The sequence below is a fragment of the Dipodomys ordii genome, unplaced genomic scaffold (assembly GCF_000151885.1).
Source record: "Dipodomys ordii isolate 6190 unplaced genomic scaffold, Dord_2.0 Scaffold100, whole genome shotgun sequence".
NCBI classification, from domain to species: domain Eukaryota; kingdom Metazoa; phylum Chordata; class Mammalia; order Rodentia; family Heteromyidae; genus Dipodomys; species Dipodomys ordii.
The window spans coordinates 2512501-2530814 of record NW_012267316.1 but is presented as its reverse complement, the minus strand read 5'-3'; the positions used below and the strand labels follow the sequence as shown (position 1 = coordinate 2530814).

General features: G+C 38.4%; 1 protein-coding gene across 4 annotated transcripts in view; it reads left to right on the top strand.

The window, feature by feature from the left end:
- Epb41l3 (erythrocyte membrane protein band 4.1-like 3) overlaps positions 1–18314 on the top strand; it is a 173146-nt gene that overhangs the window by 119466 nt on the left and 35366 nt on the right. For all 4 annotated transcript variants that reach the window (XM_013027182.1, XM_013027179.1, XM_013027181.1 and 1 more), the window contains exons 6-10: positions 3966–4041; positions 5952–6170; positions 6865–6952; positions 12204–12356; positions 16799–16896. In XM_013027182.1, coding sequence (XP_012882636.1) covers positions 3966–4041; positions 5952–6170; positions 6865–6952; positions 12204–12356; positions 16799–16896 — 634 coding nt within the window. The remainder of the gene's footprint in view (positions 1–3965; positions 4042–5951; positions 6171–6864; positions 6953–12203; positions 12357–16798; positions 16897–18314) is intronic.

The window sequence follows — 18314 nt, the reverse complement described above, 5'->3', positions numbered from 1 at the left end:
ACATTTCTTATCAAGCATTGTTGCCTCCTCCTTTGTTTCCCCTTCCTATCCCTTCCCATATTTTCCCTCCCCCCACCCCCCCCAAGTTGTAAAGTTATTTTTCAACATAACGACTTGTACTTCTCATTGTCGCAACAGGTCCACCTGTATCCTTATCCTTATCCACAAATTATACCAACATCAAATACAGTGAAAGCATGGATTATATCGTGGGGGAGGGACATTCAAAGCAACAAAGAAATCATCTTATAAATATGTTAGAAACAATTGCATGAAAGAAAAAACATTTGAATACTTAGCTTGGGGTTCATTTCACCTAACATCAACATATCTGAAGAAACAAATACTTCTTAGTGCCTTAGCTTGAGGATCTTAGTAATCAAAAAATGTAATTGGTGAAGAGCTTAACTAGACAGTATTTCCCAAAATGTCACTGTACTTCTATATATTAGACAGTCTTCCTATCATGAATACAATTAAGCATCATTTGTCCTGTTTTTGACATAATTGGACATATCCACTAACCAAAAACTTGATAATGAGTTAATTTGATAGAAATAGCTTAATTGAGATTGAAGCCAGAAATAGCTACATTGTGATAAATTAGTGAAAGTGCTACTTTTTTCTTGGTTCAGTGAATCCTAATAAAAAATTTGAAAATAATGAAAATGTTTTTAAGAATCTTTGATAGAGTTATAAAAGCGGATGTCAGAATATGCATCACAGCATCGTGTGTGCCTAGTTTACTCAGTATTCATCTAATGAAATACTGAACTGATTAATAATTGTGAAGTGGGACTGGGAAGGTGGCTCAGTGATAGAGTGCTTGCCTTGCTTGCATGAGACCCTGGGTTCCATTCCTCAGCACTACATAAATAGAAGAAACCGGAAGTGGCACTGTGGCTCAAGTGGTAGAGCATTAGCCTTGAGCTGAAGAGCTGAGGGACAGCGCCCAGGCCCAGAGTTCATGCCTCACACCGACAAAAACTAAAAAATAAATTGTGAAGTGCTCTCACAATGTACAAAAATGAGTAGAGTAAAGGTATATCATAATATGATGACAAAAAAGCTGTAGAAATTATATTTCCCAGCATTAATAGAATTCTTTTCACCCCCTAACTTGTCATTTATACTGTATTATATCTCACTTTCCTTTCTGCAAGACAAGGCAACTGAACGGATATTCTGGATGTGAGAATTTTAAAACACATTTTCATCAATAGATTAGGTAATGTATGTGTTCACAGTGATTAGGAAAGCTGACAATGTAGCAGAGAAGATTGAAAAGTGTACTTTCTTTCATATTCCTTTTTGTTTCTTATCTACTGAGGTGTGCTGCTTCCACAAAAAGGCACATCCTACCAGAGCAGAGTACCATCGTAGATCACACTGTCGGCCACCCCTTGCTATGCACAGATAATACAAGATGTGTCCTTCTTTTTCTTTTTTTGTAGAAAGCCCACAGCATATCTCCAGAATGACAAAATCCAGAGAACCAAAATAATCCATAATAAAGAATATTGATAGTATTTACTATGGAAATAATCCATAGCAAATTCAAAACCTAAAGAGTTTGTTCTCGGGAAAACATTCTAACTTCACCCATGTTTTATTCATGCCAGATCTTAAAAGTTGTCTAAATATACTATGCTTTGGGATAGGCTAACTATATATATGATATATATTTATGTACTCATTGATGATACAAGAGTATATCATGCATAATAATTTTATGATACAAAGGAATGATAAGATTTGGCAAGCACAAAAGACTGAAATGAGAAAGTTTTTATAACGAACTCTCCTTAGTGCCGTAGTTCTCTGTTTATCATAAATTTGAAATTTAAATTCCTACATTGTCATTGTAGGAATATTCATGTTAACATGTCCAATGGTTCCACTTCCTGTTTTTTTATGAGGACTCTGAGCAGATGCTGGGTAGGTGCTCAGCCTCTGTAGAAGCAAGCGCCTTCTCTCAGTTCATTTCCACCATCTTTACAGGAATATGTATTTGAGCTTTAATCTGCCTTTCTCAATGTCTTGTTCTTTGTCCCATTTTACTCACTTTATTTTTTCTTAATTAGCATGTAGATGTCTTTATACTTTCTGTAAAGTGTCCTGTTTTTTCAAAATAGTGCCTGGAAGACTTCATTTGTCAGAGTTACATCACCTGAGACATATGGATTCCTTAGTAAGAGTGATTTTGGCTATGGTTACAAAGCCAGCCTATATAAATCCACAGTTAAGCTTACTGAAACCACAGGATCTATCTTGTATTCCAAATCTCAGGAATATAAAAACCTCTGGAGTAGGAGCTGGGAAGTGACACAAGTATTTCTGATACCTTTTATTGATGTGCATCTTGTTTTCCTAGAACAAGGTTTCTCATACTGAAATATATTGCTTGTTCCTTTTTTATGTACTGGTTTCCAATTTAGAATTTTCATTCCTAATTTACCATAAGATTGCTTTATTACATTGGACTTTTCATTGGAATCAAGGCATAGTTTAAAGCACATGGGACTTCTGAGACTCTAATAAATCCATTTCCCATAACTAATCCATTAGCTTCATTTCTATTTGCTTTCAGGAAAGCCAGCTCTCATTATGACTTCCTGCACAAACATTGAAAGGATCTATTTTAGTGGACATGAGCAGAAATCAATAAGAAAGTAAAACCAAATCAGACTATTTTTAGAATAAAGGATTTTTTTCTGACAACAGTGGAAAAAAACAACCACTAGAAATTTAGGTTTGATTGACAGGTATTTGTGATGTGTTATAGCCCAGTGTTTCAATAATGTTTTGAGTGGTTTGATTCGTGCTCAGTGATATCTAGGCCTTAGTTTAATCTCTTACATCTCCTATCAGACATCTCAGGTAGACCTGTAAGCATGTGTGATCTTAACTGTAACATAAATAGGGATGTCTAGAATAAACCAGGAGTAACTGAGGGATCTCTGTGCCATTTGTGACATAAATTCTAGGTAATATCACTTATGTAAAGAAAAGAGCTAAAAAGTGGTTGTTCTAGTCCCCGGTGTTCTCAATTTTGGGGAAGGGCTTGTGGAGTCCATGGAATTTCCAGAAGTTATTAATGGGGAAAGATATTCAGGAAGACCTCAGAAAGTATTTGGAATGTAATGTCCAGATTGTAAGCTCACAGAAACATGAGACTATGTATATCATGAATAGGTGGCTTCCAGGAGACAAGCCAGTAAGCCTGGGGGAAGTTTTCAGTACACCATTCAGAGTACAACCAGGACCTGGGTAGAGGAACTTTTGGTTTGCTTATTAATAAGAAACAGACATAAATAGGAATACTTAGAATTTAGTAAATAACTGCATTTAGAAGCCAAAAAAAATGAACAAGTTCAATAAATTAAGGGAGGATCTGATAGAGAGAATACATGTATAAAAGGAGAAAAGGGTTGTTTTCAACAACCAGCAGAGCAATATTAAAGCAATATTCACTACCAAAAAACCTTTCCCATAAAGCAAAGTGTTCACTGGCCCCTTGACATTTACCGTGATGAGATTTGACCTGCAATAACAAAACAGAAAGGACAAAGCAAAGGGGAAATATGTCTTTAGTACTGGTATATGAACTACCCAGAAATTCCAGAGTCCAGCTCCAGAGTCAGCTGAAGGAGAGTTAGTTCCATCCTTCATATTTTTACCCCTTCTCCAAAGGTTTATCTTTGATCTGGAGAAAAGGAAGAAGTTTGGTTAATATTATTGATAGCTTAAAGTGCAGTAAAGGATTGACTTGAGGAGAAGATTAGAAATTAGATGGGGTCTCAGACCTATGTATGGATTCTATTTAACAAAGGCTTCCTTGTTTTCTATTCGTGATTAAAAAGTTTGGAGTCGAAACAGTTCTAAATGTAATTCAGATCGCAAGTAGACTAGTTGTTTTTTTCCGTGACGTTTTATTCTTATTTTGATTTTCCTATTCCCTACAGGTGGTGTTTGGCACTTTTCATTTAATGTGAAATTTTACCCACCAGATCCTGCTCAGCTATCTGAAGATATCACCAGGTATTTGAGAAAGTTATGAAACAAGGCAGCCTTATGGTGAGCTGTTCATCATTTAGATGCAGAGAAGAGCATGCTTACATTTGATTGGCTTAAAATTATCCATGCTCAATAACAAACAAAAGGCAACAGAATAAGAGGAAACATCCGAGGAGAGTTGCTGGATCCTGTCTGTTCACAGTTGAATCACTGGTGCTAGGCTAATATTTCTATCTGCCTGACCCTCGTGGGAAAGCACTCAGAACTGAGATACTGTCATCCTCCCACCACAGCCAAATTGGATACGTTTCAACCTTAAATGATATAGCAACTCTGAGCACTCCTGTTTTAAAACTTTGAGTAGAAATGTCTGAATACTTATGCTTTGTATATAATCAACTTGAGACTTCACAGCTGTTTCTATAAAAATACCATGTACAGACAGATACATAAAAGCACATATAAATTTAGGCATGTCCTTTCTTATACCCTGTACATATACAAAAGAAAATGATTTATTTTCTGGGAAAAAAATAAAAGGTTGAGCCCAGTGCCAGTGGTTCATTCCTGTAATCCTTGCTACTCAGGAGGCTGAGATCTGAGGATTCAGGTTCAAAGTCAGTCCAGGCAGGAAAGTCTATGAAACTCTTATCTATAATTAACCACCAAAAAACTAGAAAGTGAGTTTGTGACTCAAGTGGTAGAGCACCAGCCTTGAGCAAGAAAGCTAAGGGAGAGTGGGGAAGACAGAAGAGGAGATAAGAAAGTTAGGGGAAGGGTAGGTGAGGTGAGGAAGCATGGGTTGCGGGGAGGAAGGGAGAAAGAAAGTGAAGGAAAGGGAAAGTTAAAAGGAAAAGAGAAAGAGGAAAGGAAAGGTTAAAGGGTAAACTACCCAAAGACAATAGAGTCTGGATACCAGTGGCTCGTGCCTGAATTCTAGCTACTCAGGAAGCTGAGATCTGAGGATCACAGTTCAAAGCCAGCCTAGGCAGGAAAATCATTGGCATCAACCCAATCATGGGTTGGGTTTTATTTGTATCTGTGGTTTAATGCATTGAGTGGACCTTCAGACATTACAATAGTCCTGTCTAAACAGATTGGCGGTGTGCCTCTTATATGTCAGTATTGTTAAAACTCTTCGATTTTATTTAAGCTTTGAAATATTTTGCTGTTGATGCCTTATCTGTAAATCTTGGGTGCAAAAAAAAAATCCAGAGACAAATCAGCTATTAATGGAGATACTTTTATGATGGCATGGCAAAATTACATTAAAAATGTTTTATGTTCCTTCATGTTACTTGTAGGAATAAAATTCTCAGACTTTAAGATGTCCTTCAAAGTTCACATTGATGTCTGTTAGATTCTAGGAAGATATCTCTGTAAAAGGAAATAAAGCAGGGGAAATCCTACCAGAAATGCAGAAAGGTAGAACAGAACAGCCTTCATGAAGCATAGTTTGTGAGTTACCTGAACTAGGTCTTGGTCAAGTGGCAAGATGTGGAACCTAGACCTTAAAAGACTGGTTGGGGCTAATAATGATATTTAAGAGGAGCACTATTTTTATATTACAAACTCCTCAACCAAGGAGTTCAGGGGTTGTGTGTTGGACACTATTGATTGGAATTCAAGAGTTATTTTTAAAAGATGTTAGGAAAACATATCTTTAGATTTCTTTTACTTTATTGGTAAAGCTAGCTTAGTTTTATTATGACTATTGTCTTCTCATATCCCTACATGTTTTATTTTATAGCCTAGTAGTTTTCCCATCTGTCTAGATCAATTTTAGATGAAATAACTATCACAATCTCTAGACACTGGAAAATGTATCCTGCCGCAGTTGTTGGACAGGGGGAAGTTACTGACCCACAGTGTATAGTGGAGGAGCCCCTTCTCCTGATACTGGCTTTCCCTTTTGTCCTTCTGGCTTCTGGAAGGTACTACCTCTGCTTACAATTGAGAGATGACATCGTGTCTGGAAGGCTGCCTTGCTCATTTGTGACCCTTGCCTTGCTGGGCTCCTACACAGTCCAGTCAGAACTGGGAGACTATGACCCTGACGAATGTGGGAATGATTACATTAGTGAGTTCCGCTTTGCACCCAACCACACTAAAGAACTGGAAGACAAAGTGATCGAGCTGCACAAGAGCCACAGGTTAGTGCTGGAAACCTAGAAAGCATGCCTTAACCAGTGCCTTGGACTTTATTTAGTAGATTACATGTGAGACTTTAGCAGAGTGACTGGTGGTACATGGTCAAAGTCCAGGGTCCTTCAATGCCTCTAAGCACCCATTTGCAATGTTTCCATTCAAAGCCATTTGTCTCATGAACTTTCTCCCATCTACAGACTGAGCATCCCTTACCCAAAATGCTTAGGCTTAGAAGTGTCTCAGAATATTGGGAATGTGGTAGTATTTATATAACTTGGGGATGGGACCCAAGTCTAAACATGAACTCCATTTATATTTCATATATACCTTATGCACACCTCCTGAAGGTGGTTTGGTACAATATTTCCTTGCACCTCCATTTGGACTGTGACCAGCCACCTGAAATCAGAGTGGAATTTTCCACTTGTGACATCATATCAGTACTCAGAAAGATTCCAATTTTGAAATATTTCAGATACTGCATTTTTTAATTAGAAGTGCTTACCCTGAATCCACTGGGCCTCCCTGGGAGCTTTCTCATGAGAGAGCTGGGAGCTAAATGAGAAATTTTGCAGCCTTGCCAGATCAAAGCAAAGCAGCTGATACGAAGAAGGAAAATCAACTAATTTCTTTTTAATTTTAGTTCTAACTGATAAAGAGGAAAAGCAGCCTTGTAACATATTTTCTTTTTCTAATCAGAGGAATGACACCAGCAGAAGCAGAGATGCATTTCTTGGAAAATGCCAAAAAGCTCTCCATGTATGGGGTAGATTTGCACCATGCCAAGGTATGCAGTTCTGAACCCAGTCTACTTCATGTCATTCACTGTCATTGTTGCCAGAAGCTGGTGATTTGCACTTTAGTTAATGTGTATGAAAATACTGTGGATGCAAATCTGTCTGCTTTTTAAGCCCTTATTCTATTATAAAACAAATTTAGACCTCCTATTTGCTGTAGGGCTTTGCTCCTGATGGTTCAAACTTCCATTGCTTATAGGCCAAGCCTTCTGAAAGCCCACCACAGGCCAAGCCTCTCTGATTGCCTGGTTAATTCAGTTGAAGGCTCATCTTGACAAACAAGCTCTTAGCTCACCCCGTGCTACGTGCCAACATGGGTCCTTTGCTCCCACTGGAACCTTTCTCTGCCTTTAATCTGAATGTACCCTTTTTTGTCTGGGCTGTTCTACTCTTTCTTTCTTGGCTGGCTAAACTTGGTTGATTGACCAACACCAGAGTGTCACATATGTTTTGTGTCAGGTACTGGTTATGTTCCTGTTCTGGTACACTACCAGGCACTCAATAAGCTAGGTTAAATTTAAATAATTTTATCTTTGAGGTTTAAATATTCTGATATATAGAACCACTACTTCAAAATGAGATTATATTTTAAATCCAACTAAGATTAGCCATTCCAGCTAAGAATTGCTTCATGGGCTAGCAAGTGGGAAGTAAACTGGGAGGGTTTGACTCCACTTTTGTGGAATTTTGGCAGTGAGAGAATAAAAATGTATGGACTACCAGCATACCAGGGTTAATGTGTATGTGTTTGTAGTACTGGAGCTTTAACTCATTGAACTCGGGGACCTGGAGCTATCCCTTAGTTTTTTTGCTCAAGAAAATATATTGAGCCACACCTCTACTTTCAGCTTTATTGGAGATAAGAGTCTCTCAGACTTTCTTGCCCAGTCTGGCTTTGAATCTGAATCCTCAGATCTCAGACTCCTGAGTAGCTAGGATTATAAGAGTGAGCCACTGATACCCAGCTCCAGCCTACAGAAGCACTATGGAAATATAGGGAAACTACCATGAAAAGTTTTATCAGCAAAATATGTAAATTATTTTGGGCTTCTTAGGGATGGTTCCACGTACTTCAGAAGTATGCAGAGGGACATTACTTAAAGTTATTGATTAGTTTGTTCTGTATGGGGCTAACAAGATATCTTTCCTGAATAGAGAGAAGGACTTGACCAATTTTACAGCCTAGGACTCAAAAGAATGTGCCATCACACACTTCCAGGCAAGCGAGCATTTTACACAGTCATGTTTAGATATAGAAATAAGAGAATTTCAGCTAGCTCTGTCTAAGTAAATATCTCAATAACCACAATGACCAGAGAGGGGGAAATCAATTATCTCTAGGTTCTGCTGATACTCACAATTGGGCTTCTGTGTATTTGACCTTTGGAGAGTAACTAATCCATAGTAAATTTGAACAGGAAAATGGTGGCCCTCAAACAAGGCAGGGTTTGGTTTGATTCGTGATGTCTGAGAATCAGTTGCCAGGTATGTCTCAGAGAATGAACAGTTCCAAGGTCTGAATACTGACAAGATCTCTGAGACTTAACCAGGTCTTCTTTAGGAATGTGCAGGTACATTTGATGCCAGGCTCTTTGACATCTCTGGTAATTATAGCATTAAGCCTATCTCCATTTACTTACCAGTTCAGTGTTATAATTTTTCACTTTATTAGCACTCAGGTACAATGATGTTTTTCCATTTTATGTCATGTGTAAGGGATTTCAAAATAAAAATAAGGGCCAACACTTAGTTGTTGGTTTTTTTTAACATTTCTCTTTTGATTTTTTTTTTCTGAGTGGCTAAAAGATAAGGACAGAAGATGGAAATAAAAGTAGCATGATTGAGTCAATGGAAAGCTGTTGTGTTGTGTGGGGGGGGGTTTAAGCTAAATCGCGTATTGTGCTTCGTTTACTGCCTAGAAACAGATGAAAGATTAAACCATACATTTAGAGAAGTCTGATGTAGGATATATCAAGGTTCCTATCAGTAAAACTGCAATCACTTAACATTGCTATAGCTACTGAGTTAAAATAGATGGCTCCTTTTTCATTTAATAATATGATTTGAAATTATGCCAATTTAAGAGGAAGAGAATTAAGGAAATGGAGTGCAGCCTGTTGTAAGATTTTTATCTGAATGTTAAGTATAACTAATGATTCAGTTATAGACTATTTATACTCCATCATTTCAGTGAGGAAATTTACTAGATTAAATTGGAACTAATATCCAGTCATAAGTGAAATGCTTCTTTCCCATGGATGCTATGAAAATCTTTGAGCTCTGTTGATCCATTTAGACCTTTGGAATTGGGATCTTGATCTCTGTAGCCTTAGAGAAGAAATATCCATAGTCAGTGAAGGAGGTCTTATGTTTTGGAAACCTATTCTAAATGTGTGTTGGAAAACTTACCCTAAATGATTCTTTTCTTAGGAAATCAATCATCACTTATTTGTCACTTATTGCCCATTATTAGGCTTTGACAGTCATTTATTTTATGTAAGATTATCAAAAACAGGTGCAAGTCCCTATGAGATAGCCCATGAATTAGGCAGTGCTAACGGATGACAATGTCTGAACACTGGTTCCAAGTGAAAGGAGCAGTTGAGTTTTGATGTACTGAAATTCTCCCTGTCTACATTCAGAGCCCCCTGCTAACACAAGGATAAATGTTATCTATCTGTTGAGAGTGAGATGTACCTGTTCCCAAGAAAGACTTTTCATACCAAAGAGTTGTCAACCTTACTGTGTGTGGCAGAAAATCTGATATGAGAATGTCACTTCTTGAATTGGATAAGGTGCCTCATACCTGCAAACTCAGCCTGACAACCAGAGATCAGGAGAGCTGCAGTTCAAGGCTAACCTAGTTTTAAAAAAAATAAAAAAGCAAGATAAATCTTGTTACAAAACAAGCTTGTGATAGATACCTATAATCTCAGCGGTGTGGGAGGTACAGGTAGGGAGATCGACTTCCAAGGCTGATCTGGGGCAGGAGGTGGGGGGGTGGGCGGAATTTAGTCAGACACTATCTAAAAACTAACTAAAGCAAAAGATTGGGATTTGGGCTCAAGTATAAAGTTTCTACCTAATAAGCACAAGGCCTTGAGTTCAAACTCCAGGACTACCTAAGGGGGAAAAAGTCATTTCTTATTGCTGTACAATTAATTCATTCATTCATCTCTTGTAAAATCTCACATATTCCTACCATTTTCATTTTTCAGTGACTTTTTTTTTATCAACAGATGTGTTATCTTGATCCATGTTGGGCAGGTTCTGTGTTAGTCACAAGGTCACAAAGATAAAAATAGAGCTTCTGCTCTCAACCAGATTTACTGTCCAACAGAGGAGGGGGTAACAATGCTGGGCAGGAAATGTACTCATTGCCTTCCTCATGTAATGTAACCGCTCTGTACAGCATCTTTACAATAAAATAAAATGAAAATGAAAAATGAAAAGAAGGGAATTTATTTCAACAGCATTTGCTAATGGGTATGCTAGCTATGACAAACTGACTTGGGAACACAGAGAGGCATGCATTGGAGGTACAAGGACAGGAGGTATCTACTACACCTTCTTCATCTTTTCCAGGAATATATACCACGTCCTTGTGACTTGGTGACACTAAGGGGTAATTTTAACATAGTAATTAAAAAAAGGGTTTTAAGTGTCCTTTTTCTCTCTGTAGGCTGTAGGCATATTTTCTAACTTTGCGTTCTGTAGCTAGTAGAAAGTGAATCAAAGAGCAGCCATTCAACAAGCAGTCCTTTCCCCAAGCCTGCCTTTCTGTTGATGGCATCTGATTGTCAACTGGGACTGATTGACTGGTTCGCAAGGGCCAAACATACCAGTGACTAGAAAGCATCAAGTGTAGCTTTTTAAAATGTCCTTTCAAAGTAAAGCCCTTGACAAATGGCGACAGTCTCTAGTCTTGAGCTCGCTTCTAATTTTATTATAATATCTTACCATCAAATAGTTCTACTCCTATACAGTAAGACCAATATTGACTGGGGTGTTACCTTTCCAAGGGGAGATATTTTAAGCCAATTCTCTTCTATTGCTAAACCTTTAATACTTCCTAGAAATGGGTCTAAGATATTTATTTCTTGATTCTGGATACGTCCATCTTACGTTTGTGCTGACAGGACTGGGGAAACACCTTCCCTCCCTATGAATGAGTTGAGGCTCTCTGTCTGGATTCTTCTTACCCTCTCCCCTTTGCTGAGGCTTCCAGTGACTCCTAAGCTGGGGACAGCCCTGTTGATTGTGAGACAAAAGTCTTGAGCAAAGCTTCCTAGTTGTGACCAACCTGTGACTCTTTCTGTCCCCTGCTACCAACAGGCAATGGGACTCTATACCACACACAATCCTCTTGCCTCAAGCTACCATATTTAATGGTAACAATCTACATATAACACCAAACATCTTTGGAGCTTGACCATACTTGTCTGATGGCCCTCACATATCCCTAGGGAAGTACCTACAGATAAGATGTGCAAGGGCTAAAGGAAGTTGCAATATAGTATGATCTCATTTTTTAAAAGCTATATATATATATACAAAATGTCCATATTTATCCCTGGGAGTTATAATGTTAAGGGATTCAACGTGTTTATGTTTGGAAAGATGTGGGGGAACTTCATATTCAAACTATTTGATATTTACATTTTACTCAGACAATAATGGTATATAAAGATTACGGCTCTTTATTTAAAGTAACAAAAGCCAAACACCCAGAAAACAAGGTCCCTCCTGTTTGCATATTGATCAGTAAAAGGTGTGGCCTGTGGGACCAGGGTACCATGGGACTCTGTAGTTCAGTTTTTCTCATCTGTTAAATGGGGATAAGAATAGCAACTGTCTCCACACAGCATTGTAAAGACTGGAAGTTCACAAGCATTGCCCAGAATGCACTGACACGAGTACCTGACACAAGTGAGCAAGAACTGTGCACTGTTATTACAATTATTAACTCACCACCATCTGCTTGGCCTTTTGTAGGTACAAGATTTATGCCCTCAGGCTAAGATACCTGGCTGAGCAGATATTACTCCAGATCGCCACAGTGAAAAATATCACCATTAAAATGCCGTTCTTTAATGATGAAGATTTTTAAATGGCCACTTGTAATTTTTCACATTTAAATGAGTTCATTATAGTTTCCATCCTGGCAGTTAAATCTTTGGCTGAATGGAAAACAGAAATAAGTGAAATACAGGACCATTGTTTGTTGCTGCTGTATTCCAGGATTCAGAAGGAGTCGAAATTATGTTAGGAGTCTGTGCCAGTGGCCTGTTGATATATCGTGACCGCCTGAGGATAAACAGATTTGCCTGGCCCAAGGTCCTGAAAATTTCATACAAACGGAACAACTTTTACATTAAGATCCGGCCAGGAGAGGTAAGCACACCCATCTTTGAATGTGCGTTGGGGGAAAAAGGTTCCCAGCAGCAAGCACAAATATAAATTATCTGTTCCCAAGCTCCAAGCCATGTGGGTCATATGGTGAATTATGTCTAAGTGCCTGAAAGGATTTGCTGTATGTTGATTCAATAAACAGTAATAAATAAGATGTTCTCTTCTTTATTATGTTGTTCTAGTTTTTCCCAGCTGCATACATTAATTGGAAGATTTTTCTGAACCATATCTTAACATAGAATGAAAATTCAAGAGAATTGTTTTGTGTATTTCAAACTATGAAAAAATAGATCTCTTCCTGTATGTCTTGTTAAAGCTCTGTTCTCTCATCTTTGCTGCAAATCTGACTGCACACTGAAGTGAATAACTCAGAGGAAGATTAGAACAAAAGCTGACAAGTGTGAATTATGAAAAATGTCTCATGATATTACAACGTAGTTCCCATCTATTTTATTTTTTTAAAAATCAGCTTGTTGGGTGCCAGTGGCTCATTTATATAATCCTAGCTACTCGGGAGGCTGAAATCTGAGGATGGTGGACTCAAAGCCAGCCCAGAAGCAAAGTCTACAATTTCCTACCAAAAAAGCCCAAATGGAACTGTGGCTCTAGTGGTAAAGCGCTAGCCTTGAATCCAAAAGCTCAGGGACAGAGCCCAAACCCTGAGTTCCAGTACCAGATATAGCACAAACACACACACACACACACACACACACACACACACACACACACACACACACACACCTAAAATAATTAGAGTGTTATTACCCAGTTCTTTTTTTGGGGGGGTCCAGTCGTGGGGCCTGAACTCTGGGCCTGGGCGCTGTCCCTCAGCTCTTCAGCTCATGGTATCACTCTTACCACTTGAGCCACAGCGCCACTTCCAGCTTTTTTCTTTTTGCTTATGTGGTGCTGAGGAATCGAACCCAGGGCCTCATGCATGCAAGGCAAGCGCTCTAGCACTGAGCCACCTTCCCAGCCCGTATTACCCAGTTCTTACAGGCAACAGCTTCTATGATTTTATATAATATACATATATATATAATATAATATATTATATACGTAAATAGTCATATTTATAGTTATGTACTATGTTATATATGCAAGTATAAAAACAATATAGCTAACTGTTGACAAGATATCAAAATAAGAACATTTTCAGTGGGCAATCCTTGCCCACTGAGACATTGACTTAGGTACGCTTTATACTTTTTCTGGGACTTGAACTCAGGACCTTGTGGTCTCAATTGACTTTTTTTCTGGATAATTGCATATAAGAGTATCACTTTTCTGTACTATGTAGCTTTGAACTCAACACTCAGATCTCTACCGCCTGAGTAGGTAGGTTTATAGGCATGAGCCACCAGCACCTGGCTCACTACGTATGTTATATTAAAGGTTTTTAGATACAGAAAAAAAAATATGGGTCTGGTAATGTGGCTTGGTGGTAGAGTGCTTGCCTAGCATGCATGAAGCCCTGGGTTCAATTCCTCAGCAGCACATAAACAGAAAAAGCCGGAAGTGGCATTGTAGCTCAAGTGATAGAGTGCTAGCCTTGAACAAACAAAGCTCAGGGACTGTGCCCATACCTGAATACAAGCCCCAGGACTGGCAAAAAAAAAGAAAGAAAGAAAGAAAGAATAAAAAAGGAAAAAAAAGTAAAGAAAAAAACAGCTCTTTAGGAAGAAGCCCTAAAGTTTCTAGGTCACACCAACTACCTAAGGGAGAGGACACCATAAAATAAATGTAGACAAAATTTTTTTAAGTAACCCAAAACCAATAAAATGAAAATAAATTTTACAAAACATCCAGAGAAATAAAATAAAATAATAAATATAACTGTCAGATGGCTGGCAAGTTTCAGGGGAAAGTAGTTAAACATTGGAGCCTTGGAGAGTGAGTGCATGGGATTCAAACCACGAAAAACCCATTGAACTTGACAACCAGATCCCACTGTGACATGGAAAGTTCAGGGAGAGCTGGGAGGACCTGCCAGGTTGCATCAAAGCAAGTAGACAGATAGTGGCTTCTCTTTCATGAAGTTTCATAAATGAGGAGCAAGGTGGAGTTTTGGTTGTGGAGGATTCAAAGAAAGACCTCCTTTTATGATCATATTTGTAAGTGGAGAATTATTGATGGCACACAGGCTCTGAAGAAATTGGAGCAATCAGATACAAAGTAATGTGATAGAACACTCAGGAAGCCAAGGGGCCTCTCATACTGTGCTACAGAAGGAAGCAGTAAGAAGGCATTCCCAATGGCCAAGCTGACCTCATAGACCTGATGAGTAGAGTGGCAATTGCCAGTGGCTGGGAAGGGGAGAAAGACAGAGAAGATGATTGCTGTATACAGGGGTATGCTTGGATGAGTGTATTTATCTTCAGTGTTCTATAGCTCAGTGGGTTAATTATGGTTGGTGGCAATTAGTCATATATTTCAAAACACTTAGAGAGAATTCAGAGTGTTCCCATCAAAAACAAATGATAAAATTTGACATGTGGGATATGTTGGTTACTCTGATTTGATTATTGTACATTGTATGTATGTGTTGAAAGATCACACTGGACCTCAGAAAGTACATATTCTATGAATAAAATGTTTTGAAAAACTTTTCAAAGAGAGATTCTTGTAACCCTAGTTACTAGGAGACAGTGGTCTGAGAGTCTGTGGTCTGAGCTAGCTACAAGTCAGTCTGGGGAGAAAATCTGTGAGACTTACATCCAGTGAATCATGAAAAAGTCAAAAGTAAATCTGTGGCTCAAGTGGTAGTGTGCCAGAGCAAATCTCCAGTCCTGGCACAAAGAAAAAGAAAGGAAGGAAGGAAGGAAGGAAGGAAGAAAAGGAGGGAGGGAGGGAAGGAGGGAAAGGGGAGGGAGGGAGGGGATGGAAGGAAGGAAGGAAAAAACTCTGCCTAGTATCTTGTAGCAAATAATGTGTTAGCTCTCTTTGCCTTAACATCGTGTATTAGTTACCTGCTGAATAAATGAGTGATGGTTTAATCAAGGAGTCACAGTCTATCTGGCTTGACTAGGACCTTTAGAGAGTAGCAATTTTTATAACCACCATTGCACATGAATGTCCATAGTGAATAAGAAATTGGGAAAGGCAATTACTGCAGTTGGAGCACATTATGATATATTTCCCAATTCCCCCAGTCATCTTCAGCAAACAAGAAATAGAGGTCAAGAGTGATTGTACCTCACATGCCATGCATGGGACCCCACACTTGGCAGCTTTGCCCCATAAATTACTTTTGCTATTGATTATATCAATAGTCTGCTTTGTTTGTAATAAACCGTATGTTTAAGGTGGTTGCCCTCTGGTGGCCTGATGTGTGCTGGCTTCAGAAACTGAAAACTTCGTATGTATCCACAATACTAATAAGTTATGCAGAAAATTATATCTCATTTTTTATCTTAAAACCTCAAATGACTGACAGAGTAGCATCTGAAAATAGGCACATTGAAAGATATAAAAAATGTCTTCCCAATCTCTGATCTTATGTATAATATAGAGAGATGTTAGCAATTAGCATAGAACCCATCCTTGAGCACACAAGTGAAATCAGTAAATACCAAGTTATCAAATTCCAAGGAAATGCGCAGATTCCCTTGGCAGATACCAGGAAAAAATGTCATTTCCAAGTGTGCTACAGGCTATATTTATAAATGCTTTGTTCATTTCTGGGCATTCTACCTAATGTTGTTATGTTATTGAGAAACTATGAAAATAGGATTTTGAAGAGGAGGTCAGGATGAATTGATCTCTGGAGGCGATTAAAATTCCTTCATTTCTTATCACTAGTTTTCATACATTCATAATTGTGCAGAAACATCTACTACATGTATAACAAGGTTGTCTATATTTGCAGTGTTTTCAAATGATAGATATTATAAGGTATTTTTAATAACTGTATTAATGAATTAATTCTGTACATATCCATTTAGAGAACAAAGAAAACACTTGTGGTTTATAACATGATTTTTTTGTTGTTTTGTATGTTCCTCCCCCACGATATAACCCCTGTTTTCACTGTATTTGATGTTGGTATACTTTGTGGAAGGGAAGGGAAAAAACAAATTGTTGAAATGGGGACACAGGTGGACCCATTGCAACAATGAGATGTACAAGATGTTATGTTGAAAAACGAACTTTACAACTTTGGTGAGGGGGAGGTTTGGGTGGGGGGGGCGGGGGAGGATGGGAAGAGATGAGAAGGGGAAACAAAGGAGGAGGCTACAATGCTTGATAAGAAATGTACTCATTACCTTGCCCATATAATTGTAACCCCTCTGTACCGTATTTTCACAATTAAAAAAAAAAGAAAACACTTGTGGGTGGCATTATGAGCCTGCAAACTGCAGAGCTTCTGTTATTTTAATTCCAGTTGACTTTATTCTGCAATATGGTTTTTGTTATTGTTTTAGTTTGAACAATTTGAAAGTACCATTGGATTTAAGCTGCCAAATCATCGAGCTGCCAAGCGTTTGTGGAAAGTGTGTGTTGAACATCATACATTTTTCAGGTAAGTAGAGATCATTTGGGATTTTTCCTGACAAGTAATTGAAATGACTGGAATCACTTACTCTGATAAAGGTCATTAGGAAAAATATGGAGACATACTCTCTCTCATTTCTTAATTTCATTCTCACAAAGTTTTGTTTTATTTTGGGGGTTTTTTAGTTTTGTTTTTTGGTCGGCCATGGGCTTGAACTTAGTGCCTGGGCTCTGTCCCTCAGCTTTTTTGCTCAACGCTAGTGTTCTACCACATTGACCCACAGTGCCACTTCTGGTTTTTTGGTGGCTAATTGAAGATAAGGGTCTCATGGACCTTCCAGCCTGGGCTGGTCTTGATCCACAAACCTCAATTCTCAGACTCCTGAGTAGCTAGGATTCCAGGCATGAGCCCCCAGTGCCTGGCACAAAGTTCTTGATAAGAACTTCTGGTTAGCTATGAAGGATCTTCTTTGTCTTAGCCTCTCTCATCCTTGTCTCTATTGTTATTCATTGTTTGTAGAATATCTAGTCCATTTCTTGCTGGATTTTAGCTTTTTGTGGGGTTTTCTAGTGGTTTGGTTGTGCTGGAGATTAAAGCCAGAGCCTTGAGCATGCTAGGCCAGGCACTCTTATTACTATGCTGAATCTTCTGCCCATTCCTTACTATTGCAATTATATTTTTTCCTGTTATTTTTCTTTTTCGTTTTTTCCTCCTGTACTGGTAGTACTATGTCTTAAATTCAGGGCTCTCATTCAGCTCTCTTGCAACTGACTTGGAGCTATTCCACTTGAACTGTATCTGTAGTCTGGATTTTTGCTAGTTAACTGGAAAAGGATTCTCATGGATTTTCCTACTCTGGGCTGTCTTCAAACTGAGATCCTCCTGGTCTCAGCCTCCTAAGTAGCTAGGAATACAAGCATGAGCCACTGACACTAGGTTTATTTTAATTGTTTCTTAATACTCTGAACTCCTTTACTCATGAATAGTCTAGTACAATTAGACTGAAGCCTAAAAAACATAATTTGCTGGGCACTAGTGGCTCACGCTTAGACTCCTAGCTATTCAATAGGCTGAGGCCTGAAGGATTTCAATTTGAAGTCAGCCAGCACTGGCAAAAAAAAAAAAAGTTGGAGAGAACATCTCCAATTAACCAGCAAAAATCCAGACTGGAAGCATTGTTCAAGTAGTAGGGCACCAGGTATGAGTGACCATACTTAGTAAGTGCAAAGCCCTAGTATTGGCAAATACAATAAAAACAAAATATCTCTCTTCTTCCTCACTCATGAAGATGACGTTTGGGTATTTATTAAAGCTCATCTCATCCCCTAAACCCTGTTTTGCTTATATTGTCTCAACAACATCTCTAGTTAATAAATACTGTGAATGGATGGTTTTCTTTATTCTGAAATGGTTGTGTGTTACATCTTTAGCACACAAAGCACAGC